General features: G+C 44.6%; 1 protein-coding gene across 3 annotated transcripts in view; it reads right to left on the reverse strand.

Annotated features, from left to right (window-relative positions):
• The window catches only part of GRK3 (G protein-coupled receptor kinase 3), a 184,690-nt gene that overhangs the window by 18,659 nt on the left and 139,967 nt on the right, over window positions 1–26,064 (reverse strand). For all 3 annotated transcript variants that reach the window (XM_072600102.1, XM_072600103.1, XM_072600104.1), the window contains 6 exons: window positions 25,261–25,368; window positions 14,236–14,302; window positions 13,712–13,812; window positions 11,671–11,737; window positions 10,097–10,192; window positions 104–266 (listed from right to left, as the gene is read on the reverse strand). In XM_072600102.1, the coding sequence (XP_072456203.1) occupies window positions 104–266; window positions 10,097–10,192; window positions 11,671–11,737; window positions 13,712–13,812; window positions 14,236–14,302; window positions 25,261–25,368 (602 nt within the window). The remainder of the gene's footprint in view (window positions 1–103; window positions 267–10,096; window positions 10,193–11,670; window positions 11,738–13,711; window positions 13,813–14,235; window positions 14,303–25,260; window positions 25,369–26,064) is intronic.

Below are 26,064 nucleotides of genomic sequence, written 5' to 3' on the forward strand. Positions count from 1 at the left end.
TCAGATGATCTCAAGGCACACACAAGTCTGGACCACAGCAGTATTAAGAGACTTGGTCAATTCAAGAGATAAATTATGTCCTAAGAAGTGTGAACGAATTTACCTTCTTCGTGGCCAAGCTGCTTATTTTTGGCCCGTTTCCTGGCCTCGATCTTATCAGTGTCCGCATTCACAGCTTCATAGACTGTCTCAGCCACCTCCTGCTGCCAGCGTTCCGATATTACCAGAGGGAAGTTCTTGTAAAGCTCCTGATCACAATCTAGCAGCTAATTGTAATAAAAAACAAATGGAGACACTTAACTGTTCAGTGCATCTCTGAGAACCATGAGTTATTCCAGAGCTCTAATATGTCACCCTTGGACTCCATCCCTAATAGTTCTCAAGTGCTTGGGCAGAAAGCCCTGAGAGGATGAAGGATACATGAGCGAGATCTCTTCGTTGATCAGAAGCCTTCATGGGTTAGAAACAGAAACTAACTGAAACTTGCCAAGATATATAAACTCCTGGTAAAACACAGTCTCCTCAGAAAGCCATACTCCAGGCTTCAACCTCAGCCCAGTGTCAGCTCTTACAAACCTACCATGAGAGAACACTCAAACCGCAGGCAGACACTGGAGTGAGAAGTCGCTTACCTGCCCACCCAAGCTGGGGTGGCCACTCATCCTCTCTGGCCTCAGTTACCTCACTCTGCAAACTGAGAGTCTGGGCTAGAGAAATGTGACAAAAAGTCTTCTTTAACGCCAGATGTTCTGGAGCAAGAGCTCTGCTAACAAGACTTTTGTCAGAATAGTGACCTTGAGCTCTTGGAACGTCCTGATTTAAACTAATATAGTGCTTAAAAAACTGATTTTGAATAATCAAAATGATCCATTTTACATTTTGTAATCCTCTCCACATCTCATTTAGTTCTAAATTCTTCCCCTCTCCATAGATCTGACAGGTAAACTATTCCTTGCTCTCCTAATTTGCTTATAGTATCACACTTCCTGTCTAAATCATGTACGCATTTTGACCTTATCTTGGTATATACAGTGTGAGATGCTGGTCGATATCTAGTTTGTGCCGCACTGTTTTCCAGTTTTCCCAGCAGCTTCTGTCCCAAAAGGTCGGATTTGGGGCTTTACCAAACACTAGATTACTATGGCTATTTACTACAACGTGTTGTGCCTAATCTGTTCCACTGACTGACCTCTATTTGTTTTTAGCCAGCACCAGACTGTTTGGATGATCATCTCTTTATGACAGAGTGTGGGATCGGGTAGGGCGAGGTCACCTTTCTTCACATTTGTTTTTATTGATTCCCTTGATATTTCCCTTTTGCTCTTTTAGATGAACTTTATTATTTTTCTAGTTCTATAAAATGATATTTTAGTCCTTTGAACAAGGACTAAACATTTTGAGCTGACTTCAGTTAACCATAAAATTGAATTCAACTTCAAACACTAAGACTTAAGTCAGTAAATCATCCCCATGTGTCTGAGGGGCTGACACTGTGCTGATTCTTCTGCATCTCACAGTTTTCCACACTTGAAATATGCCCGGTTTTCTCACAGCCACCATGTCTTCTGTTGATGCATGATGGAACCCTCCATGCTGCCATTAAGGCCTCAGTGAGTTGTGTCCATTCCTTGGTGGCTGCCTCTCTTAACTCAGTCAGACTGGGCAGCCCAGGCCCCAAGGTAGGGGATGGTTTAAGAAGGGAGTCACTGGCTAATGATGCAAGCAGTCCCCAGGTGGAAGGGGCTGCCTCCAGAGGTAGTGGAGATGTCCCCTCTCACTGGAAGTCATCAGGCAGCGGCAAAGGAGGACTCTGGGGGCACACTACAGAGAGGATTCCTAGTCAGGCAGAGATTGCCCTGAAAGCTCTTCCTCCTCAGAGGTTTGAAGAACAGTGGTCCTTCCTCCAAAAAGAGACCACTGCCCTGCCCTGCCCTGCCCTGCCAGATGTGTACTTCGCTGACTTATACTTCAGGAATCTAAGTCAGCTCCACAGAATGAGCACCCTCACAGAACAGCTCTCAATTTTGATGTGTAGAGTCAGTAATATTTCCCCTCTGGCAATGCACAGGACCTGGGATTTCCCTGATATAGAGAACTCCTGATGAGAAAAATCCCTCTCTCATTGCACATCCCCAATTTCCTTAGAGAGGCAGAGGTCACTGAGCTCAGTAGGAGTCAGAAGCTGAACTTGAACCCAAGTCTTGTTGGCTCCAAGATCAGCTCTCACTGCCCACAGTGGTACAGAGGTGATCCTGCCTCTTGCCCCAAACTCTTCATTCTGCCATCTAGCATTACCTTGGGTTTTGAACAAGAAGAAAAACTCAAAGAATATGAAAAACATTTGATAGAAAATACCAGCAACAATAACCCAGACTTCTGTGAAAGGGCTTAAGAATCCACTATTTCTAAGGCACTGGGGCAGTAAGACGAATGTGGCCCAGCCCCATCCTGAAGGAGCTTCTATTCTCTGATCCAACATGGCGGCATGGCACAGCACTTGGGGTCAGTTTTCTCATCTGTAAAATGAGGGTTTGGATCACAGCGAGGCCCCTTCCAATTCTAAATCGAAGATCCTACTACAAGGCCACAGCATATATGGAGAGGTATAATAAAAGTAATGAACTGATGGGGGCAAAGGATGTAGAAAACACTCTAGACCCAATGGGGACGAGATGTTGGGCCTCCGTCTCTAGGCTGGGGATTTGCAGACGAGGATGGCAAAGGGAGCCTCAGGCATCATCTCACCCAAAGGACGTCTCCCAGGCCCACCTCCTCCCCCATGACACTGCCAGTCATTGGTCCTTCAATCTTTGCCTGAAGACACCTAGGGAGGGGATGACATCCCACTCTCCTCGGGGCAGCCTCCATGACCAGAGATGATTTTCTCCTTTCCCCAAACCTCTTTGTGTGTGACTCCCATTCCTCACTGTGCAACCTCTCCACTCTTTACTCCTAATTCCACCCTCTGGGGCCAGGATTAATCTACTTTGTCTCCCAAGTCACAGTCCTTTAAACACCTGAAGCCCCAACCCTCTCATCCCCATTGCTATGCCTGCTCCATGCTCACATACTCATTCCCTTCAGACAGTCCTCATTTAGCCTGAGGTCAAGGCCTCCATCCCAGGAGGGTCTCAAGCTGACTTTTAAAGGTAGAACACAATCATCTAGATTTGTTCTGACCAAGACAGGGATGATGCACACTGAGCCTTCTTTATTCAGCCCAAGGTCACTTCCATTTCTCGGGTCAGTTTCATGCTGACTCAGATCTTTTTCAGCCAAACTGCCATCCAGTCACATCTTCCCTCTTCTGTACTTAGCCAAACTTATTCCTTGAGCACAAGCAAAAAATTTTGCATTGACAGCTATTAAATTTCCCGACTGGATTTTCATGTGAATGAGTACTTACCAAGTACTCACTAGATGCTCAGCAATGTTCTAGGCAATGGAGATAGAGAGACAAAAATGAAATCTTCCCTGCCCTCAAGAGGCTAAGGGGGGCTAAGAGGGATGGGGTGAGGGCAGACAAAATCTCTATAAGAGAAGTAAAATACAAAATCTATAGAAAACAAACACAAAGTAATTTCAGGGCAGAAGGAAGCACTAATCCAGAAAGGGCTCTCTCTGGAAGCAGACCATGAGCTGAGCCTGCAGGGGCACTCAGGGATCTCAGAGATGCAGGGCAACAGGGAAGGCAGCCCCAGTGTGGGAAACAGCCTGTATGGAGGTATAATTAGGGGACATGGATCACAACATATGGTAAAGATCCAGGCCCCAGGGAGAGGCTTGGCCTTTGCTGAATCCTGCTGAGATCTTTTGGAATCTGCCTCCTACCACATTGTGTAAACTACCCTTCCCAGCTCTGTGCCAGCTGCAACCTTAAGAAGTGTGCAAGCTATACCTTTCTCCAAAGAACTGTTAAACAGCAAGGGGCTGGTAGGAGACAGGGATTTTATGGCAAACTTTACATGCAAACACAGACTGAATAAAGGGTATCCCTCTCGTGGTTCTAGTGATAGGAGGGACCACTGTCTAAGCCTGACCCACAGAATTACCTGCAACACCTGCTCAGTCAGAGAGTGATCTCTGCCTGAAACTACCTTAACAATCTGACTGTAAGAGGCCAGGTGCCCAATGACCAAGTGTGGAGCGCTGAATAGCTGCCTCCATGACCTCAGTGATGCTCTAGGCTGCACCACAAAGAGCAGATTTCAATGGACTGGCTTTAGTGAAACCTCCATCCTGATAAGCCTGTGATCCTGCCAGCATCCCAGGCTGCTACTCAGTGGGAACTGCCATATTCAATCACCTTCCAACCCTCTCAAGAAATTTCTTTTTGCTATCATAGAGTGGTTCGTGTGGTCCTGGTGCTCAATTCAAACTCAGGCTCTCTGCAGTCAACAAAGTCCTACCTGGGGCACTCCCTCCACTGGAGATGCCCTGTCCAACTGACGTTGAATCACTAATGACTACTGGGGGTGGGGGTGGGTCTCCATATTAATACAGAAAGAAGATGAGAAGTTCTACCAGATGCTTTGGTAAAATGTGGATATATGTACATGGCTGTACATTTTTAAAAGCCTCCCCTGTGCACATGTTATATGTAGGGTCAACCCTGGCACTGCCACTTCTGCCCCTGAAGACCCCGAGCTCAGGATGGCTTTGCCAAAATGCCAAAGTGTGGGCACACTGTTGGCAGCAGGAACTGCTGGATCCAGAGGAGTGACACCTCTCCAGGTGGGTGGGCATGACAACTCACGAAACAAAGAAAGATGTTGAAGTAGCCCTCAGTGCTGTGAGAGAATCTGACACTTCTATTGGGATGGAAAAGAAAAGAGGGAGAGGGCAGGAAGAATGATTCCACTTTTAAACTGTCTGTAACCATCCATTTTCACTATCTATAATCTAATGAGGTCTGACTGGATATAATCCTGGAAGAAGCGAGCTCTATCGATACTGAAATTTGTGCTATAAATGAAATCAGAAAAGTACAACTTTGAAAACCTTAAGAACCCTTCCTAATGCAATGACCAACTAAGATTCCAGAAGACTGACAGTAAAGCAAGCTGAGCCACTGCCTGACACAAAGTGATGAACCAGATCAAGATGAAGGAAACCCACAGTTTGGGACACGGTTCATGTGGGAATTTACTTTGCCTATCTATGCATACTTGGTATAGGGGTTTGTTTTTCTGTTTGTTTTAAATAAAGGGAGAGGGGAAATGGAGAGGTGGAAAGAAAAGAAAATGAATGCTTGTCAACTGAAAAAAATTAAAAATCAAAGCAGGAGACATAAGGTAGTTACAGCTAAATGGAAGGTTGAATGACAACTTTTCCTTGCAGAGGCAAATAAAGAATTGATGAAGTTTGTTTCACTGAGCATTGAGAGGCAATAAGAAACTCAGAGAAGACTTGGCCATCTCCTCTTGCTGTGCTCCTAAAAAGAGTAAGTCAAAAAACAGATGGTTAAACACCAAGGCCTCTCCTGCAGAAGATGAAGTAGGAAATTCTATTAAAAACAAAACTTGACAGGATCCTCCAAATAAGTCACTGTCTGTGGCTTTGATACCAAAGTGAACACAGGAGATGACAGGAACCAAGACATAGGACAATACTCTCAGGATTAAAAAATGAGAGCAGACCATGGCTTGGAGATGACTCAGAAGTCTTATTCCTGATTATCACAGCATCAGAGGACCAAAGACTTAGAGCTGGGCTTTAAGCCATCAAGCTCAGAAACTGAAGCTAGAGAGGTTCAGTGACATGCTCAGTCACCTGCATTTCTTCCAGAAGAGAGCCAGAGCGAATCTTAACATCCAAGCAGTGTGGTACAGTGGAAAGTGCACTGGTGGACTCAAAGACCTTCGGTTGAAACCCCATCTCTGATGGTGAGTGATCTTGGACAAGTCACTGCAGCCATGGAAAAGGAGAGAGATAGACTATGTGACCTCTACAATCCATTCCAGAGCAAAACCTCCAGGTTTGTTTTCACAACGAATGAAACTTCTGTGTCTTAATTGACAGGAAACTACTGGGAGTCCTGTGTGAATCAGACATCCTGTCAGTCAATCAGCCTGTATTAAGCATTTATTATGAACAAGTCCCGTGCTAAGTCCTAGGTGATAAAAGGAAAGGCAAAGGAAAGTCCCCACTTAGGTCACTGAATAATTAGAGCAAAGGTCAAAGAGCATCGCCACATTAAAATAATAAAGTCTTAAAAGACAGTTAACCTACAATAGCTCCAATCAGACTTATTCAAACAGGATAATGATTTCAGAAGATGGCAACAGATAACAGAAAATATATTGGTTCAAATTATTTCCATTTTTAAAGACATTTAACCATTGCAAATCAGTCACAAGAACAAAGAGCACAAAAGAATCCAGAATCTTTCTTGACCAGTAAACACTTTATTTCCTTGCTATAAAAAGAGACACAGCAGCTCTGACTCACATGGGTTTGGAATATAAGTCCCTTAAAAAAGATTCCAAGTAATCACTTCACAAAATATTAGAGAGCAGTAGAGGGGAAAATAAGTCTGCAGAAAGCTTGGAATGAGATCCAGCTAAGCCAGATTATGCCAAGAGTATTTGCAGATGAAACTGGAAGGAAGACAGCAAAGAGGTGAAAAGAGGATCCAACTCGCCAACACTTGTGTTAATAATAATTTATTTTAATAAACCAGAGTGGACCCATGACTGGTTGGACTCAACTCCTCAGTTCTTGAATGAGGAAGTGAAAGCAGTATTTATAAAACTCCAGAACAGTTGGGCCAGACCAAGTAAACATAGAGGAAATCTGTGCCCCAAGAAATGATGCAATTTTGAAAGGATTAAAGGCTCAATTTAAAAGATATCTGGAAGAGGGGAAAATACTAGTTTCCTGGTAAATAAATTATATTGTTTTAAAATAAAGGTGACAGAGGAGACCATAATTACTGAGCTTCTCTTCAAAGTTCTGAAGTACTCTTTCATTGCAATGAAATATTGATGCCAATGATTTACACGCACACGCACACACACACACGCACATACACATACCCACACACACGCACATACACACACATACACACACACACACACACACACACACACATCTCTCCACAGTATCGTTGATGAAAGAAGCAGACAGGTTGGCCTCTCGTAATGATTTTCTATAGCAGGCCACATTTTTAATTACACAAGAGACTGAACGATGCATAGAACACAAGGTCAGATGGCTCACTGTTTGTTGCTAACCAAAAAAAGGCAAAAATCATGGTGAAACAGAGATTTAAAGACTCCTCCAAAAGCAGACAACACTCCTGGACAATAGCACCACACCTAGGACCCTGACAGCTCTCTGATTAACAATTTTAACAGAAGCACCAACTGGGGATCCACAGGGCTCCCCACTCCAAGGAGCTGCACAGATCCAAAGGGAAGACAGAAATAGATAACAGAAAATATATTGGTTCAAATTATTTCAAGTTATTTTCTCTTGAAGATGTAGCTGTCCTATACCATGCTGATGGCATGAAGCCACCATTTACAGAATGCATGCATTCTCTCATGTGAGCCTCACGACAACCCTGGGAGGGAAGTATATGCTGCAGGCCTTGTTCACCCTATTTCGCTGATAAGGAAGCTATGACATCAGGAGGTTGACTTGCTGCTCAAGATCACAGAGCCAGTTAAACACAAGAGGCAGGGAATCTTCAGTGAAAATCCACAATCACTCAAAAAGGATGAACTTAAGAATCCACACATGACAACACAAAATACAAGAACAGTCTATGGTCCAGCCCAAGCTGTGATGCTAAAGGAGCCATCCACTGAGGGTGGATGCGTAGAAAGGAACTATGGTCAATGAGCTATGTCTGGAACTGAAGAGGAACATGCATCATTCTGCATACTGGAAAGTTTTCAGTGCTATCAACAACCCAGAACTGCTCCATGACACAAAAATCTCTCTTTTAAATGTCTCTTGTGTCTTACTGTGGTGGCTCCCAACCCATGCCTCTCCTAAGTCTAAGTCTAGTGCACTCCTATCATACCACACTGCCTTTCACAATGATTTGAAAGCAAGACATCAACTAGGAAATGTGTGATTGGTCAGTGGTGAGATTGAGAGATAAGAGATGAAGAGCGAAGGGTTACTATACCTGGGCAATGAATGTAAGGGTTTCAGCAAATCAGCTAGCTCCACAATAGAGGCTTTATTGAAAGAGATATGCAAGACATGGACAAGCTGAAAAGACATAGGCAGGTAAGGACCTGTAAGTCAAGTCAAAAAGATGAAGGAGCTGTCCAAGTGCTGAACTAACAATCTCAAGAATTTTAGGTGCTCTGAATCCAATGCTGAGACATCAAATTGAAGTGGGACACTTTCCCTGCCTCTTGGAAGCTACAGCCTAGCAATGGCTTAGAAAGTAAGAGACTGTCAACAATCTTAGAGAAAACAATTTCAGTTCTGTAGTGAAACTAGAAGCCACGTTACAAATGAATGCAAAATTAGATAAGATCAGAGGAAGAAAAGGCAATAAGTATCAATAGTCTTTCCTAACAATTTAGCTATGAAAGGCAGAGGATAGGATGATAAGTTGATCATATAATAGAATCAGGTAATTTTTTTTATAAAAATGGAGGAGGTCCAGGTTAGGTTTACAGACAGCAAGAAAGAAGTTGGTGAATAATTAGAGATTTGCAAATAGGAAAAAGAGAGAGGGAAGATGATCAAAGGGGCAGAGTCCCAAGGGAAACAGAGGGAGCAGGATCCAGAGTGTAAACAGATGGAGAGAAGGAGAAAGAATGTCATCTCAACAGACTGGAGCAAGAGAAGGGAGGATGAGGGAGACATGGAGGTGTTTTGAGATGTAGAACAGGAAAGGAAAAACAGCTCACAATGGGGAGCCAATATTTTCTAAGTAAATTATTGGGAGGCAAGGTCTTCCACTGATAGGGAAGGAGGGGGACTGGTAAAGAAGTATTAGGGAGAGATGAAGAAATGTAAAATAACTCTTAGCTGAGCGTGACAGAGATGAGAGTGGGAGGGGAAGGGATTGGTTTACAGCAGTGAGAGCAGAGATGAGATTAGATAATACAAAGCTGAAGGGAGTGAGGGGTCTTCCAGAGACACACATTCTGGAGACATACAATTAGAAGGCTAAGTTCTTTTCAATTCTAAATCCTCTACAGCAAACTCTATTGATGCTCACTCACTTGCTGACACATTCAGTCTCTACCATGTATTATCATGATCCTTTACTGCTATGTTACACTTTTCAGGCCCTTGTCTCAGGGTTCGTCTAGGACAGTGCTCAGCTTTCTGCCTCAGATCCTTTCTCACCCTTATGCACATGTAGGGTCACTACTGGCCCCTGGCAATCTCTGGCATTCTTCTGGTTAGTTTCGACCTTCCCTGTACCATTGCACCTTAAAAAAAAAAAAGCAACTTGCAAATCCAATGGTATTTGTCAGGAGAGCCCTTATTTGTGAATAGTAAGAAAGTGAGTCTGATTAGGAGGGGACAGATAGAGCCAGTAAACAAGATGAGAACACAGTGGCAGATGATCATTTTTTGGTTTTACTAAAAAATGCTAACAAGCATCACTTTCTCTTATGATTCATTCTAGAATAATGTCGACTCTACTTGCAAAAATAACAATATGAAAGTGTTAAAAATTCAGAAGAATATATTTTAAAAGTAGTGATTACTTAACTGATGACTGACAACCCCAAAATGATTCATGCAATTTCCAATGTACTCGATCTTAACTCAGCCTGAGAAAATTAAAGATCAAAGAGAACTCTGATAACTGACAGCTTCCCCATAACAAATCAAGTCCCACATTTGCAGAGGGTTTATTGTGTTGTAAACACTTGAGGTTTTATTTCAACCAACTATAATTCAAATTAAGAGCCATGAGACCATCTTGAATTTCATCAGAAATAAATGCGTACTCTATCCACTCTTAGAATTATTTCTCAATTTTAGGCTAACACTTCCTCGAACATATTAGCAACGATAACAAGACATATTCCACTGGCGTTTACCAAGAGAACAAATGCAGTTCATTTCCAACTAAGAAAGAGTAAGAATAAGCCACACAAGTGAGTACCTTAATGCCTTTGGTGTCTTCTTCATCAAATGAGCCGATATCAAAAGCATCTGCAGCATTTACCTCCCCCCGGGGAGGGATCAGTGGCGGAGGATTCTGGGAAATTCAGAGCAGGGCAAGACAATGAGCAAGCTGAGCTTTTGGGGACGTGCATTTTTGGGGTGTGGGTGGGGGTCATCCCATCAAGGGTTTCCCAATGGCACCAGAAAGGAACGCTTTTCAGATGAGACCTACTGTGACACGTATTAATCATGTTGTGCATTTTTTCTTGTACTTGCTTATTCTGATCATAACTAAAAGAATCTCACTTTTCAGAGAATCCAAAGAAAATTTTTTCGAAATGAACTGATTTTCAAAGTTTTGATTTTTAAAAAATTACGGGGTCCCTAAGATTGCAAATCTTAACAAAACAAAATTTTATCTTCAGAGTCACATTTGTTCCAGAACTTCAAGGAGAAGACAATGCAATTGCTACACGTGCCATAAAGCTTGAACGTCACCTAATTTGGGAGCCTCCATTACAAGGAGTTTAGTAGAGACATTAAGCATGGAAACTCCTTTGAACTCAATTCTAAGTAGATTTGAAATATTGTTTTGAAAAATTGTGCTTCCAAGATCACCCTCTCAAAGCCACTATGGAAGAGTGACAATGACGGCTAAGACTTTAGTGACAAGAGGAGTCCAAGCCCTGGGTTACCACATGACTAGCTTTGTAAACATGGGTGAGTCACTTAACATCTCAGTGCCTCAGTTTCCTCATCTGTAAAATGAGCACCAGGATACGTTGCCCTACCATTATCAAACTGTTGCAAGGAAAGCATTTTATAAACCTCACAGCCTTATGTGGACACCAACATTATCATCAGAATGTTATAGACCTAAATTCTCTTCTTCTGCAGACTTTTTCCTTTGGAAAAATGAGCACTTCCCGAAATTGCATCTGCATGGTTTCTGGGGGTTTGGTCCAGCACTAATGAAGCGATTAACATGAATGGAGATCACAGACAGCGTGGGTCAACATTATCCACATTAAAAATGGTTTCAGGTGCCAATATTACATCTATATGGACTGAAATAGCTACACACACACAAACATACATACACACGCACACACTTCTCTCAACAACCTGAAAAGGGTTTCAATTTCAATTCTATGGCGATTTCAGCCCAAATTGGCCTTCTCACATTCAGTTCTCTTCCCTAAATTACCATTTCATGTTAGAAAATATAATTACTCAAATGTAAGAGAAAATATTTTATAAAAAAAGTTTTGGGGTTTTTTAAAACCTATTTTTCATTAAATTTAGTATTTCCTTAAATCTAAAGGAATTTACATTGAATTGTCCTCTGCCCTCTTTCAAATCCCAGCCCTTGAAGGGTTGAGAGTAATTCAAGAATGTGAAGGAAACTTAAATGAAGGAATGGAAATAGAGAAGGAAGACAGGCCTGGAAACACTAAAGTGGAGGGAGGAGGGTGGTCCAGGTGCCTTCCAATCTCCATCAGGCCATGATGTCCGGGCTGGGGCCAGAGCCAGAGAAAGCAACAGGATGGGGTCTTACGACGGGCCGGCTACCTTCTGTAAGTAGACATGCTGCCAGTCGACTCCTTTGAAAAATATGTGGCTTTTTACTTCCTCTGCACTAGAGAAAAAATAAATGATATTAGTGATAACAAACACGCCTGTCAGAAGGAAACCAGCAGAACCAAAACCACATCAATAGTGACCATGAAAAATGGAAATAAGGAGACCCCTCCCCCAACCTCACCTCTGTCGGGGCTACGGCTCGCCGCCTCTTCCCCCTCCCCCTCCTACTTTTTGTTGCTGAAGCTGTTACTGGCATAAGAGGAGGGCTGAGAAGAGCACTTCCAGAAATGACTGAAGTGTAAGTCAAAGCCCTCAGTAACTTATTTTAGCTACTTCCTAAACAGCTGACCAGACAAGGAACACTGGGAAGGAGGAAGATGCTGGGCCTGTCCCACGGGCAGGGGAACAGGGTACATGGCTCCTGAACTGCCCCAAGAGTCTGCGGGAGCCGCCATGGACATTTGTGAAAGATTCTATAGCGATGACAAAGGGGGGCTCACAAGCAGAGAGGGCTGAGGGGAGGGCATCAGGTTCAAAGAAAAGTCCTGATGCAAAGCTTGAAGTGTAAAAAGCTACAAATTCCATTAGGCCCAAAGAAGTCACACTAGGCAGCTGGTGAGGAGCAGCTGCCAGTTGAGCAGGCTCAGGCAGGAGGGGAGGTGAAGGTGATGGGGAAGAGCGGATGGTGTGGGCCCTTCTCACCAACAAGGGTGAATGTGCACGTGGACAGTGGTCAGTAAACAGTGCATGATAATCTGTGTGATGTGCTGTGGAAGACAAGTGACCACTGATGTCCCTGGGGAGAAGCGGGGACAAGGAGAGGACGGAAGGAGGAGATGCTGAGAGGAGCCCCTGGGAAGGCCTGCTTGTGACAACAGGAATGTTCCCTACCTCAGGCCAGTATAAATGCCCCCAAAGCCTTCTATCCCCCCTCCTCCAATGCTCACAGGCAGCCTCCCATTTGGCTCCAGGAGCTCCCATGTCTCCCTCTATTCCTTGCTCTTTGACTCTAGCCCCTTCTCTGGGTCCGAGGCCAACCTCTACCTGTGCTCTGGAGTCAAACCATCTTGTCTTTTCCAGTAGACTGCCTCTCAAAGATCACCCCCTTCTCACCTTTAATCTCTTCTTCCCTCCTGGATCCTTTCCTGATGCCCACAAACATGCCCAAGCCGCTCTCATTCTTTCTAGCTGTTGCACTCCTCTTCCCTTTGCTGGAACACCATCCACAACACTCCTCCCAGTGGTCCACACTCCCTGCCTGCTGCCTGGGGGATCTGTCTGTACCCCTTCTTGGAAACTTCATTCACTCTCATGGATTTAATCAGCAACTACATGCAGATGGCTCAGGGATCTCTGTGTGTAGCCCCAGGACAGGGGTGGGGAGCCTGTGGCCTAGATGCCACACGTGGTCCTCTAGGTCCTAAAGTGCGGCTCTTTGACTGAATCCACACTCCACAGAACAAGTCCCCTTCATAAGAGGATCTGTTCTATAAAACTTGGACAGTTCAAAGGCCACACCTGAGGGCCTGGAAGGGCTCCCCACCCCTGCACTAGGCTCTCTCCTCATCCGTAGTTTCACACCAACTGACTACTGGACATTCCAAAATGGAAGCCCTAGAGACATCCCACCCCCAAATGTCCAAAACTTAATTCCTTTTGCCTTTCCCCAAAATAGCCTCTGAACTTCCCTATGGCACCCTCAGGATCATGTCCACTCATATTCTTCCTCTCCCTTCCCTTCTCTCTCTTTCTCTCTCTCTCCCTTTCTTCCCCCCCTCCTTCCCTCTTCCTCTCCCCAATGCTAGGCCCACAACAGAGTATTTCATAAATACTCACTGAATTGAACTGGACTACCTACCTCAGAGAGGTGTTGGGAGGAAAAACTAGAGAAATGAGATCTATTTGTGCTTAATTATAAAAGTGAAAGTCCCCACCAGAGCCCAGGAGGGGCAGTGTGGCCATTTCAGAGATCTATGGTCTTCATAGAGGCTGAGGAGGCAAGCAGACAAGAAGACAAAGGAGCACCTACCCATTTCCCAGGCAGCCAAGTCGCTGGCTCACGTCTCGTTGTAGCAATCCTTCCAGGAGGGATTTTAATTCAGGGGAAAATGAATCTGGAAGTTCCACATTCTGTGGGCAAAAGGCAATGTGATAAATGGAGATAAGGAGCCAAGTACTCTAAAGTAAAGGCATGAAGTTATGGGTAAGCATGCTAGTGGCCATTTAGGGAGCTCTGGGGCACATGCTTATCTGAAGGAAACATCACTACCAGGGAGTTATTACAATCAAATTCAATATGTGAGACAAGGGGCGAGCCATTGGGGCCACAGCGCCATCTCTGCTCTCCCATCCAGTGGCTTTGGTGACTGCGCCGTTCTCTAGCCTCTGGCCCCTGGCTCCCAGAAATCGGCTCCAGAATTCTCTTTTTGCTCCCTCCCTTCTGAGGGCCAGCTCCCCATGAAACCGAACGAGCTCTATTTCCCTCAGGGTCCTTCCATGCTTTCTGCTCAAGCTGCCCATGAAAGGCATGGAAGACAGGACAGATTCTCTTACCACCGTGAGTGTCATCCGGTCGATCTCATGCTTGTCTTTGGTTTTGTGTTGTCTGAAAGGGCTGTGACTGTGGAAATAAATAAGACTGGAATCATATTTAGAACCAGAGAATACATTGTGCCAATGAAGCTGGATTAATGTTTTCTAAATGAGCATGTGGTGACTCTTTTATCTGATTAGCAGCAGGAGGGTACAAGGCATACAGCTGGGTCTGGAGTCCGGGAGAGCTGAGTTCAAATCCAGATATTTACTGCTGTGTGACGTTGGGCAAATCACTTCACCTCTGCCTGCCTCAGTTTCCTCACCTGCAAAACGAGGATAACAATAGCACCTACTCCCTAAGGTTGTTGTGAGGTTCAGATGAGATACCATTTGCAAAGAACTTTGCAAATCTTAAAGCACTTATCAATGCTAGCTCTTATTATTCAGAAACACAGAATCAAGCGCTCGTACAACAACGTGGGACAAGTTATCATTTCCAGGGTAACACGACTGATTTAAAATAGTCACATTTTTTCTCTAGGAAATATTCTAAAAATTGAATTAGAGCTTCTGATCCCTCACTTGGATAATGAGCTCTTCCGGTTAAAGTGTCTTGACAAGATAATATAAACAAGTGGGAAAGATCAGTAGCCAAGATGCCTTTAAATACAAGACAAGTGCTTCACATTTATACGTTATCCCCTAATACTCCTGATCACCAATTACCTTCTGACAATGGAGCAGAGCCACCATGATATCTATTACCACAAAGAAAACAAGGTTTAGTAGGAGAGAGGCAAGAAAGTCATTTTTCCTTCAAAGAAGTGCTAGTTATTTGATGCTAATTGATCAGATCTTGCCAAAATGTAGAGTTCTAGGTCAGAGAAACTGAGAAACGAGCCCAACAAGCCCCTAAGTGTGAGAACAAAGAACAATAATTGTTGTGAAATCAGGAAAGCTTCTATGAATTCTACGTTCATTCCTCCTGAGTGAACGGGTAGCGCCGAGGGGACTGCTATCAGCAGATTACAATCTGTTCAGACCAATGCAAGCCCTTTATACTGTTCCAAGTTTGAACTTCCCCTCCTGAACACCTCACTTCTTGTTCTCCTCTCTCATAGGCTTCCCTTCATATAGCTTGTCAAGCCTGACCTTTTACCTGACCATGCTAGGTCACAACTCTGTTGTTGGAAGCCCTGTCTGTTGGTTGATCTCTGTTTCTCTGTTTGTATTTTCTCTGAAGTTCAGGCTACTGACTTTTCCCCCTTGAACTAAGTGAATAATATATGTGCTTGATTAAAGGATTGCTGACCCCTCAAAAGTTGCTTTCCTTTTAGCTCAGCAGATCTAAGAGCCTGTACAGTAGACCCTCCTGTGTATGTCGGGGTCCTTGCTGATACAACACTCCATCTGCTTTAGCCCACTAAACCTCAGAACTCCTGAGCTAACAAGGAGCAGCCTCAGCCACCCCAGGAGCTAGAATCATGGTTATATGAATGCCACCAGGACCAGCTCAGAAACCTGTCTTTAAAATACTTTTTATAATTGTGTTTTAATTTAATTGGCTCCCTTGGTAATCCTATGTTATCAACAATAAGTCAACAAGCAATTATTAAGCCCTTACTATGTTCCAGGTGGCTGGACAGTACTATATTACTATACTATATTGAGGCAGCTAAGTGGTGCAGTGGATGGAGTGCCAGGGTACAGAGTCAGAAGGACCCGAGTTCAAATATGAGCCCAGACACTTACTAGCAAGTCACTTCATCCTGCTTGCCTCTGTTTCCTCATCTGTAAAATGAGCTGGAGAAGGAAATAGCAAACCACAGCTGTAGAGTACCACTGAGCCTGCAGTTGCCACCCCTGTTTTAAACCTACACAGCTGCATTGTTTCTAAGTGCCAAGCTGTGCACGATCCCTGTGGAACAGCATCTCATCGGATTCAGCCTATGCTGCCACCACCCAAGAACCTTTAGCACCTGACTGTCCAACTCTCCATTTGCCACCATCTCTACTGGTTTTGTGTCACCTGCCAATTTGATGAGCACAACATCTATGCCTTTGTCCAAGGTCTTCCAAAAGTGTTAAACAGCACGAGGCTGTAACAGACCTCTGGGATGCTCCACTGGAGACCTCCTACCTCCTTAACACTAACCCTTTAATAATCATTAACATTAACCATTGGTTAACAACCCACAAAGTCTGACCGTCCAGCAATGTAGGCTGTTTTAAGTACATCAGAAAGAACAGAACTCTATGGACATGTAAGCTATTGGGTGCTTTTTAATTAGAAATCCATTCTTATGATCAAAAACTCAACTCACTCCCTTTATTCACTTGTGTACAGTGATACGTTAGACATGCTGGTCAGACTTGGGCTCACATTTACTTCTTAATTTTTTAGTTTTATTTTTTGTCCAGAAGGTGGCAATATCAATCTGGATTGCCTTCCTTAGCTACTAGTGGGAAGGCAGGAAGGCAGGAAGGCAGGAAGGCAGGAAGGCAGGAAGGCAGGAAGGCAGGAAGGCAGGAAGGCAGGAAGGAAGGAAGGAAGGAAGGAAGGAAGGAAGGAAGGAAGGAAGGAAGGAAGGAAGGAAGGAAGGAAAAGGAGTGAAAAGCAGAAGGGAGCTCAGAGGCCTCTGGTCTCTAATCGTGGATGAAGCCCTTGGAAGCAGCTTATTCCAATTTCAGATAGCTCTATTTTGTATTACAAAATGAAAACAAGTACACTATTAGCATACTTCCTTGCATAAAATCACCTTATAAAATCACAAAAAATGCTCATGTCTAACACACTCCCAACAAACTTTGGGCAGCTCTCATGCTCAGTTACCTCAATTGACGAGGATGATGAGAACTATATTCATAAAACACTTTGCAGACTATTTCAACAAAACCATACACAAGTTTTTACCAAGTCTGGACACAGTACTGTGCTAGACACTGGCCTAAAATGGCAAAATGCCAGCCCATGAGGAGTTTGAAGCTCCATTGGAGAATGCAACCTGAATTACCACCATACATGGCATCTCAAGTGGAGTGGGTGAAAAGCCTGTGTGAAAGCCTGGAAGCAAGTGAAATACGGACTGCAAGTAAGGCATAGCAAGTTGTCCACTTTGGCTAGAAAGGAGAATTCCTGGAGGGCCCTAATATGAAGTGGAGTTAGAAAAGGAATGTGGAGGGTCACTGCTGAGGGGCTTAAATGCCAGTCTGAGGAATTCAAAATTCTTTCTAGGAGCAACAGGGAACTATTGAGAGTTTTGAGCATAAAAATGGAGTAAGACCTATGCCTTAGAAATGTCACTGTCAGCTGTGAAGATGGATCAAAGACACAAGAGAGATGGAGAGCAGGGAGAATAAGGAGATGGTCAGGCCTCTGGGGTGCCACTTTGACCTGCTACCTCTTTTTCACCTCCCTCTCATACCCTTATCCAATCATTTGCCAAGTCTTGCAGACTTTTCCTCCATCTTCCAGTCTCTCACCATGTCCTCACTCCATCAGCTATCCCCATCTCTGAACCTTTCTTTCCTCCTAACTGGCCTCCCCACTTCCAGTCTCTGGATCTATAATTCTTTGCACCTGCCAATGTTATATTCCCCAACACAGATCCTGCCATGTCAGTCCCAGTTCAAAATCTCCTGGCTCCTGGGGGAGGCCAAGAAAGAGAAATGAGAATCTGGGCTAGAAATGACAGAATTTAGAAGGGTTTAGAATCATGAAAAAAGTCACAGACTGTGAGAAGAAATTTGGGAGACATTAGGGAACATTAAAGGGGGAAATCTCCAGACTCTGAGGGCTGCAGAACAAAGAGCAGGAATAAGATGCAGGAGGAAAGGGAAGGAGCACAAAGCGGGAGAGGAAGATGCTAAGTAAAAAAACCAGATTGAAGAGATTAGTGTCCAAGAAGAAGTAAGCAAGGCAGGCCTGCCGACTTGTTCAAAGGCAATACAAGTCCGAAATAGATGCTTAGCAGGTAAATTCTAAAGCTCTACAAGCAGTTCAAGAAGCACAGGAGAAACTGGTGATCAACAAGGAGCAGAGAGGCCTGACCACTACCCTGCCCTGCACTGAAGTCCTCGTGTATTTCTTCCATGGCCAAAGACAGCCGCCAACAATGTTCCAAGCACAGGCCAATTTTTGAACTAGATCAGGAGGCAAAGAGATTTGGGGGGAAGGGGGAGGTTATGAAGGGCTTTGAATGCCAGACAGAACTTTATATTTGATGCTGGAGGCAATAAGGAACCACTGGAGGTTACTTAGTGGGGGTAGGAAAACGGTGACGATCAGACTTACACCTCAGGAAAATCACTTTAGTGGCTAAAGGGAGGATGAACTGGGCTGGTAAGAGTCTTGAGGCTGGCAGACCCACCTGCAGCTCCTACAATAATTCAGGTGTGAGGGGATGAAGGCCTGTTCCAAGGTAAGAGCACTGTCAAAGAAGAGAAGGGGGCATATTGGAGAGATTCTAAAGAGGTAGGTCAATGGGCTCTGGCCACAGCTTGAATCTGGGGGGTGAGAGAGAGTAAGGAATCCAAGATGACTCCTAGGTTGGAAGCCTGAAGGACTGGGAAGATGGAGGTATGAGGAAGGTAGTGGGGTGGGAGGGTTTAGGGGATAAGATAATGACTTCCATTTTGGATACAAGCTTTAGATATCTATTGGGCATCCAGCTTGAGATATCGAAAGGTAGCTGGGGAAACAAGACTGGAGGAGGGCAGAGAAGCTGGGGCAGAATAGTGTGTGACTTGTGGAGTCATGGAGAACAGAAAAGATGGACAAGATGGAGAAGGAAAAGGTTCTAAGTTTCAGAGAGGGGGAGGAAGGTGGGGAATCTACAAACTCTGGGGATTAACACAGTGCCTAGAACATTACAAGTACTTCATAAAGTCTCACTGACTATCGGGTAGTAAGCTGTTTTTAGAATGGTTAACTTACAAGTTAAGTACAGAACTTCTAGAAAAGGAAGCGGTCATTATGAATCAGCATGGCTTCATCAAGACTGGCTTATTACTTTCTGGAAGGATTATAGAAATGGTTTACCTGGACTTTGGCAAATTATTTGATAAAGCATCTAATCCTATCTGGGGGGGAGGGGAATGGAAAGATGGTGGCCTAATTATTTAATCCGATGGACTTGGAACTGGGTGAATGGGCAGACTCAGAGTCATTAATGGTCAATGTCAGTCTGGCAAGAGGTCTGCACTGGAGTGCATCAGAGGTCTGACACGTGATTCCAGACTATTTCACATTTTGATTAACAACTTCAATAAAGGCTTTGATAGCATGCATATCAAATTAATCGAAGACAAAAAGCTGGAGGAATAGCTTAACGATATCAGTCATGATCCAAAAAGATTCAGAATGAGCAAAACCTCAGGCTAACTCTTACAGTCCAAAATTTCATGGGAATAGTTTTGCACTTTGATTCTAAAAACTATCTTCACAAGTAGAAGATCAGGGAGGAAATGCTAAATGGCAGTTTGTCTAAAAAAAAGAAAATTAGTGTTTTAAAGTGACTGTATGATCAATGAAAGTCCAAAGAGTGCCACGGAAGCCAAGAAAAGTTAAACCAATCTTGTGCTACATTACGGGAGCCATATTGTCCAGGAGTCAGGAGAGGATGCCGGTCAGATCACAGACCACATTTCCATTTGGAAATCACCACAATTTAGGAAGGTCAATGATAGGCAGGGAGTTCCAGAGGCAAGTCCTCAGAACGGTAAAGGGCCTTGAGTCCATGAGGAGTGGCCAAAGGATCTGGAGGGCTTTAGCCAAGAGAAGAAAAGACTGGGGAAGGGGAGTCCTGAAGGCTGGACCAGGAGCAGTGGCTCCAAGATACCAAGAGGCTTTTGGGAAGCATCCACAGTACTTAGTAGAGTTTGATGTACATAGTAGGTGTTTAGTGTTTGTTAAATCAAAGCCTTCCACATCTTTTAAAGTGGGTGTATTGTACGTTCGGTCCTTATACAAACAAGGAAGCAAAAGCTTGCTGCGGTTGTGACCTGCCCCTGCTTCTATGTGACAGAGCGAAGACTGGAACCCATGTCCACTGTTTATCCCACTTATAATACACTGCTCCTTCATCTATAAATGGTGAGAATGGAATTAGGTCATTTTTATCCCTTACAGTACTCTCTCCCCTCACTCCCTCCCCAACTCTTCTGCCCCTCCTCACTCACTTTCTATGTGTGTCGTCTTCTATATATGTAGGTATATATGCGTGTGTGTATTATTTTCATACATAACACACCCACTCTTAGTAAACTCTTAATATCAATATGAATTCAAAGAGTAACACGGCAGCCAAGAAAAAAAGGTAACACTTGTGTGTGTGGATACACATAATGTTGTCCAATATTCTAAATAATAAGGGGGGAACAAATCTTAAATTCTATGAAAAATCATGTTCTCAATTGAAGGCATGATGGTTATTTCTGATGATTTTTACAGGACTTCACCCTTTGCCATGTAGTTATCCCTAATTGATTTGACTCCAATACCCCTTAACACTAAGAGTTGCAGTTCCCCTTCTGTCCCTGTAGCCACTTATATCCTGGATCTAACGCAGGAAGGCAAGGGGATGGTCCCTGGACACACTCTTCGCTGATAAATGATTACCATGTTCTGACAGAAATGATTTCCACAAAGTTAAAAAACCCTTTCATGAAGCTAGAGGGAGGCTTTCAAGTAGTTTAGAATTAAAGTGAATAGTGCCAAAAATACTTCCAACACATGGACATACATCACTACAAAGTGCATGTTTATAAATATAGCAATTCTGTGCTGGAACTTGATGAGAAATTATCCAGAATGTTTTACAGCTACCATTCACTGCTTTGGTATTGAGAAAGTAAAATCTTTCAAGTGAAAAAAACTTTTGATGCACATCTGTTTCTAATACATCCTTGATTACTCTTTGTGAACAAGGCCAACAATTCTGTTTCTATTTTGGAAAATGTCAAAGAAAACCTACTACAGTAATAATCTTCATTCTGAGAGACTCATATGGTGTGCACAAACCCAGTGTGATCACAGCTGCTCCCTGGTTTGGTCCTACTTTAAATAGGGAACAGTAACGGCACTGTCGGCATCTTCAGATGCCAGGCCAAGTTCTCTTCACAATACGTAGGACAGTCTGAGAGAAACACATCAGAAACTTCAACTGCGTAACTAGGGATTATCGATAGGGATCATGTTCCCATGTGCACGAGCAGGCAGCGGGCTCTGGGCCATTTCAGCTTACTCAGAATTCGAGTGACTGGAAATCACATGAGAAAAGAGCTTCTCAGTGCCCTCCCTACATCCCAGGAGTTAGGTGAATGGAGGGGCCTTCAAGGGACCAGGCACCAGGAAAGGAGCTTTAGCTCCTGTAGCCTTTATGACAGGTGATCCATTTTCTGTGTGAAGACCTCCAAGGAAAGACAGCTCACTGCTTCTTGAGGGAGTCCTCTCCATTTGTGGACAATTCTATTAGAAAGTGTTTCATTAAACTAACCAGCATCTGCCCCTCCACAGCTCCAACCCATTGTTCCTCACTTGTCTTATGGGGCCAAGCTGAGTAAGTCAGATGTGTCTGCCAGGTCTGTGATGACTGCCTCCACATGCCCCCCGAATCTCGCTGTCCCTGGGCTGACTGCCCAGCCATGCTCTTCTTCCCTCTAGGTGCCCTACTCTGCACAAACTCCAAAGTGTTCATGTCCTTCCTAAAATGAAGTGCCTAGAATTGCGAAATAGATCCAAAGGAGGTCTGATCAGGGGAGAGCTCCTTATGACAAAGCCTAAGATTACACAGGGCACTTGGTGGCACATTGGACAGATTATTGCACTGGAACTCAGGAGTACCTAAGATCAAATACAGCCTCAGACACCTACCAACTGTGGGACCTTGGACAAGTCATTTACCCTCGGTCCGTCTCAGTGGGGATAATAAGATTGCCTGCCTCCCAGGGTTGTTGTGAGCATCAAGAAAAATAATATTTGCAACTTTCAGAACAACTATTTCTTGCTTTATCAGATCTCATAAATAAGGACTCAGAACCATGACAGGCAACTGTGAAGATTTTTAGTCACTTAGAACTCTCCATGCACAGCAGCTACCTTCAACATAACAACGTCTGGCGAAAACCCAGCAAGGCAAACAAGGCCTACCTCTTCTGACTCGGGCAGGTGCCATGGCTTCCCCCAAAGTCAAGGACCAAGTAAGACCAATCACAGCTGCACCTGCGGCTACAGAAAGGGGGGGCTGCCTGCCTCAAGTCTCCCCACTCCAGAGCAACCTCCATTCAGCCATCAAAGGGATTTTCCTAAAGCACAGGTTCAACCCTGTCACTGTCCTCTTCAGTCAATGTCAGCCCCTCCAGGATCAAATACAAAATCCTTCATTTGGTGCTGAAAGTCCTTGATGACCTTACGCACCCTACATCGACTGTGATGGAGTAACCCTGTCATCCCTGCAGTTCTCAGACATGCGCCCCTGCCCTATTCCAGGCATTTTCATCGCTCATCCCCCTACCTGCAATATTCCCCTTCCTCACCTCTACCTTCTCACCAAATCCCAGCTACAAGAAGCTACAAGAAGCCTCTCCTCAATACCTCTTGACGCTGGGGCCTTCCTTCTGTTGATTATTTCCTATTTATCCTGTTTCTATCTGGTTCATACCTAAGCAGTCTGCATGCTTTTTTCCTCTTTAGACTGTGAGCCTCCTTAAGAGCCGAGCCTGTCTCTTGCTTTCCTTTCTGTCCCCAGAGCTTAGCACATAGTAGGCACTTAAATGTTTACTGACTGAATGGATACTGAGGTTCCTTAGTATAAAGCAAGGAGTCAGAAGGGAGATGGGTATGGTGAGCTCAGAGTGAACTGCTGGAGACCAGTCGACCACTGCCCTGACAGAGACACAACGAATCATTTGATTGAGTGGATTTCCAGGAAGGAGAGACTGCTAAACGATAAAGGGAAAGTCTGCAAGTGGCAGCGGGAGCAAGGAATGTTCTGACCTTGCTCTGGACACCACTCTGCTGAGGGTCGACATGAGAAGTTGTAGCCAGCACCAGAGGAGACGCAATGGAGGGAGGGGAAACCAGGTCTCAGTGAGGGCCAACAGATGGAAGCTCTGTGAGAGAGTCAGGACGATGTAAAGTTTGTCTTTCACGAAACCAACATTCCAGAGGGCACAATGAAGGCAATGGGGATGGGAGGAGTGGGATATGGATAGGAAGAGTTAATGAGGATGGCAATGGATAAAAGGACATAGGAACTGAGTCCTTATTTAACAAAATGGCTGCTGATTGATTAACACACAGACAGAGAAACAGAAGTGGGAGGCTATTAAACTAAAGAATAACAGTGGGCATGATCTGACCAGGAGAGCTTAGTCTCTAAGGAGTGTTGCCCAGGGTTCTTGGCTGGAACTCTCTTGGCCTGCAGCTGTAGCTACCGTAACTCTTCCGTAGCTGTAAGAAGGGGAAGGTGTAGGGGCAGAGGGAGAGAAGGGGTACTGGTCTCCAATAGTAAACTGGCTTACTATTGTCCTTCAAAGACCCTATGTGCCAGCCAATTTGTATTATGACCCTTCAACTCTCACTTCTGTATTTGTACGTACCATTCCCCATGACTGAAATACACCATGCACTCCCTTCCTCATCTCTGTTTCTCGAAAACACTGACTTCCTTCAAGGTTCCACGAAGGCATCATCTCTACTGTGATGTCTGCCTTGATCACTCCTAAGTCCCAAACCATTAGTGATTTCCTTCCTCAAATTCCCTAGAACTACTTACAAACACCCATCTACTCCCCAAGAAGAACACAAGCTTCCTGAGGGCAGAGACGGATTTGTTGCTGTCTTTGGGCTCCCCAGGACCTGGCAAAATGCTTTGCCCATAGTGGGCACTTGATCAATTTTGCCTCATCCATTGTGGTGACTACTCCCCAAGGCTAAGCAGCCCAAAGAACCTCTCTCGTCAGGCTGGCACCGGTCATTTCACAGGAACCACCTTCTCCCCCATCCCCGCCTTGGAAGAGGTGGTCCAACGGCATATCAGAACATCTTAGCGTATGGAAGAGCAACTTCTTGTGGTATTACCTCTGAATAAACGCTAATAAGCTAGGCAAGGCTGATGACATGAATTAGAGCACAGAACTAGCAGTCAGGCTCCACAAATGAAACAATTCAATTACTGAAACACAGATCCTGAATTTATAAGCAATAATATAATTCTGGTTCCCAAGTGACTTAAGTGGGCTGAGCATAACTGGATTACAAAGACATGAGAGAAGCAGGGCTGGGGCTGCGGTGGAGGCTGCACTTTACCCTGCGGCAGGCCACAGCACCCATTCTCTCTTGAAGATGCACATATCATACATAATAAGCAAATGTAGTAATGGTAAAAAAAATTTTTTTAAAGCAATTGTTTGGATTTGGGCAAAATTAATATGATGATGTCCATCAACAAACAAAGCCTAACAGCTAAAAACAGGCCTATGAGATGGGAGCCCTGACAGCGCACACCTGGCATGTACAGGCTACCATCGGAGGTTTGTACATCGAAGAGCCAGTCCCCAAGCCCACCTCAGGGCTCTCCACACAAGTAGAAAACCTACACAATGAGCGACCCCCAAAAAAGAGGTGAGTAGAATGGCGGGGGGGCTTTCCCTCCCTGCCCCAATATTCCCCAAAATGTATCTGCCCCACAAAAGGACAACAATGAGTACATTCTGTTCAAAGTGGAAGGGAAGAGAAGGGCAATGACTTCATCCTCTCCAATAGCCCTCCCCTCCTTGGCAGCACGAGGTTTATTTCAAGACCATCACTCCTCCACAAAAGGATTTTGGAGCAATCGCATCCAGGCCTCAGACAACGAGGATTCAGCTCGGTCTGGCTGAGCTGCAGACAACACTTTACCTGTGAAATCCTGCTTATCTTTATGAACTAGGAATGAAACAATCGCCTTCCAGGCAGGCCCAGAGGTCAGAAGACACTTTCCATTTGGAACTCAAAGCAGAGAACACCTCTTCTTTAATGGACTCACTCTGCCTCGTACTTACCCTCGTAGAAGCTTGAAAAGCATGCATCCCAAAGAGAACCAGTCAGCACTGCTGTCATACGCGGTCCCCTTCTGGAGCACCTCTGGAGCCATGTAGCCATGGGTGCCACTGTAGGGAAGAAAGGCAGACAGACTGCAGGATCAGCACATATTAGGGCCACCACAAACTAAGCACAGAGCAGCACGTTCTCGATTCACTGATTGGTACTTGGGGGGAAAAGATGAGACAAAATGAGTGTTAGTGATTTTGGCAATTCCTCCATGACTGGCTGACAGGGACAAGAAAATGATCATGTAACTGGACACCTGAAGCAAAGGGCCTAGTCACTGTGGGCGATGAATAAACCATTCCTAAGTCTTCTCACCACCCTAAATATGAAAGAATGTATCTCTGCTCAAAACAATACTAATAGAAAACAGGCAGCCAGGTTTAGGTGATGGGTCAAACATGCAGAAAGAACAGCCAAGCAAAGGAGGAAAGTTCTGGAGACACCCCCGTGAGGGGCCAGCTCACAGAAGAAGGCCACATGTTCTTGGACTGCCTGCCAACATCGATGACCAGTTAGAAAGCTAGAGGGACCACAGGAGCAGGAAGAGGCAAGAGGACAGAGAAAGTGGAAGCATGGCTGAGGTTCCAGGGTGCAGCAGCCGCAGCAGCAGGGGCAGCGGGGTGCAGAAGGAGGAGGGGCTGTGGGGGAGGGGGAAGCAGAAGCAGGTGATAGGAGTCACTGCCACTCAGTGCCCAAGGACTGAACAAAGGGCATCTCCTCAGAGGGGGACAGAGGCCAGAAGCAATAGGCAGAGG

Source organism: Notamacropus eugenii, chromosome 4, assembly GCF_028372415.1.
Source record: "Notamacropus eugenii isolate mMacEug1 chromosome 4, mMacEug1.pri_v2, whole genome shotgun sequence".
Lineage (NCBI taxonomy): Eukaryota > Metazoa > Chordata > Mammalia > Diprotodontia > Macropodidae > Notamacropus > Notamacropus eugenii.